General features: G+C 51.5%; 1 protein-coding gene across 1 annotated transcript in view; it reads left to right on the plus strand.

Annotated features, from left to right (window-relative positions):
* Positions 1-1,724: 1,724 nt before the first annotated feature.
* Positions 1,725-2,500, plus strand: part of fktn (fukutin) — a gene marked incomplete at its 5' end in the record, with an annotated part of 3,460 nt that continues 2,684 nt past the window's right edge. The window contains 3 exon segments of the mRNA XM_062434336.1: positions 1,725-1,781; positions 1,857-2,057; positions 2,150-2,296. Coding sequence (XP_062290320.1) covers positions 1,725-1,781; positions 1,857-2,057; positions 2,150-2,296 — 405 coding nt within the window.

A 2,500-nucleotide genomic window follows, 5' to 3' on the forward strand; every position in this document is an offset into this window, starting at 1 on the left:
TTGTTTTATACGCGACACAAAACACATAAACAATGGAGGACATGGAGGCGATGGTGTACTTGCTGCTGTATGAGGCTTTCTGTCTCACACAAAGCAAGAACATTGAGCCGTATGGCTGTAACTATGGTAACGCTGTAACTATGGTAACGCTGTAACTATGGTAACGCTGCTGCCGGTATTTAAAAATGCGGGGTTTGATTCTTGTGTGGGACGGCTCATGACTCTTCCAGCGACAACTACCAATCAGCGGCCAGCAGTGTGTCGACGTCACATTTTAGTACCGGCTCGGCTCGCTTGGAACCAGAGCAGATACTAAAACAGTACCAGGTACCAGGTACTATCCCTGATGGAGGAGCAGGTACCAGGTACTATCCCTGATGGAGGAGCAGGTACCAGGTACTATCTCTGATGGAGCAGCAGGTACCAGGTACTATCACTGATGGAGGAGCAGCAGGTACCAGGTACTATCCCTGATGGAGGAGCAGGTACCAGGTACTATCCCTGATGGAGCAGCAGGTACCAGGTACTATCCCTGATGGAGCAGCAGGTACCAGGTACTATCCCTGATGGAGCAGCAGGTACCAGGTACTATCCCTGATGGAGGAGGAGCAGGTACCAGGTACTATCCCTGATGGAGCAGCAGGTACCAGGTACTATCCCTGATGGAGGAGCAGGTACCAGGTACTATCCCTGATGGAGGAGCAGGTACCAGGTACTATCCCTGATGGAGGAGGAGCAGGTACCAGGTACTATCCCTGATGGAGCAGCAGGTACCAGGTACTATCCCTGATGGAGGAGCAGGTACCAGGTACTATCCCTGATGGAGGAGCAGGTACCAGGTACTATCCCTGATGGAGGAGCAGGTACCAGGTACTATCCCTGATGGAGCAGCAGGTACCAGGTACTATCCCTGATGGAGCAGCAGGTACCAGGTACTATCCCTGATGGAGCAGCAGGTACCAGGTACTATCCCTGATGGAGCAGCAGGTACCAGGTACTATCCCTGATGGAGCAGCAGGTACCAGGTACTATCCCTGATGGAGGAGCAGCAGGTATCAGGTACTATCCCTGATGGAGGAGCAGGTACCAGGTACTATCCCTGATGGAGGAGCAGGTACCAGGTACTATCCCTGATGGAGCAGCAGGTACCAGGTACTATCCCTGATGGAGCAGCAGGTACCAGGTACTATCCCTGATGGAGGAGCAGGTACCAGGTACTATCCCTGATGGAGCAGCAGGTACCAGGTACTATCCCTGATGGAGCAGCAGGTACCAGGTTATATCACTGATGGAGGAGCAGGTACCAGGTACTATCCCTGATGGAGCAGCAGGTACCAGGTACTATCCCTGATGGAGCAGCAGGTACCAGGTTATATCACTGATGGAGCAGCAGGTACCAGGTACTATCCCTGATGGAGGAGCAGGTACCAGGTACTATCCCTGATGGAGCAGCAGGTACCAGGTACTATCCCTGATGGAAACGCAAAAAAAACCGAGGCGAGTCGTGCTGGAACAGCGTAGTAGTGGAAAAGCGCCATAAATGTCTACACACACACACACACACACACACACACACACACAGACACACACACACACACGTGTCTGTGTGTCTGTGTGTGTGTGTGTGTGTGTGTGTCTCTTCTAGATGATCAATGGTTTATTATTGTCTGAATGTTTTTATGGTTCATGTAGAGATCTCTGACTCTCAGTATGTGTCTCTGCAGCCGGGCCCTCACATCCTGAGCCGGACGGGTCACCTGACCGCCAGCGACGTCCAATGGGTGAGTCCATCCAGCTGACCTTTGATAACCCCTCCTCTTCCTGTTACCATAGTAACTGTTGTTGTGTGTGCGCAGCAAACGGTGAAGAGGTTCGTGTGGCTGGCGCAGCGTTTCGGGCTGCCGCTGTTCCTCGCCGACCCCGCCGCCCTCACGCTGCTCTCCCAGGATGCTTTGCTGCAGCGGGACCGACAGGTCCACCAACCACACTGCAGCTTCCTGTGCTCCGGCCGGCCAATCACAGCCTTCGCTCTGCACGCCAACCAATGGAAATACGACGTGATTATTTATTGTTATTAATATATTCAACATTATTATTTAATATTATTAAAATATTTAACATGATTTATTTCCTCCATGTTGTCTTGCAGCCTGGCTTCCTATTGGCTGCTGAGCAGAAAGGTTTTGACTTCCTGGAGGTGCGAGGAGAAGACCCGCGATTGGCCAGCCTGGACACCCTATCAGGAGAGGAGATCCCGCTGCATCTGCTGCTCCGTCTCCATGGTTACATCATTCAGGTGTGTTTTGCTGGACAGGAAGTCAGACACCCACACAGATCACTGCTCATTTTTCAAAATAAAACCCCCTGAACAGTAGGGTTGGGTACCTTTCACATGTGAACCGGTACACGGTAAACGGTGGTCGGTGGTCGGTAGACGGTAAAGGACACACACATCTGGAGGTTTTTTGGCCTCTACAATAAATATACAGGGATATAAGAA

The sequence above is a fragment of the Scomber scombrus genome, chromosome 15 (genome assembly GCF_963691925.1).
Source record: "Scomber scombrus chromosome 15, fScoSco1.1, whole genome shotgun sequence".
NCBI classification, from domain to species: Eukaryota; Metazoa; Chordata; class Actinopteri; order Scombriformes; family Scombridae; genus Scomber; species Scomber scombrus.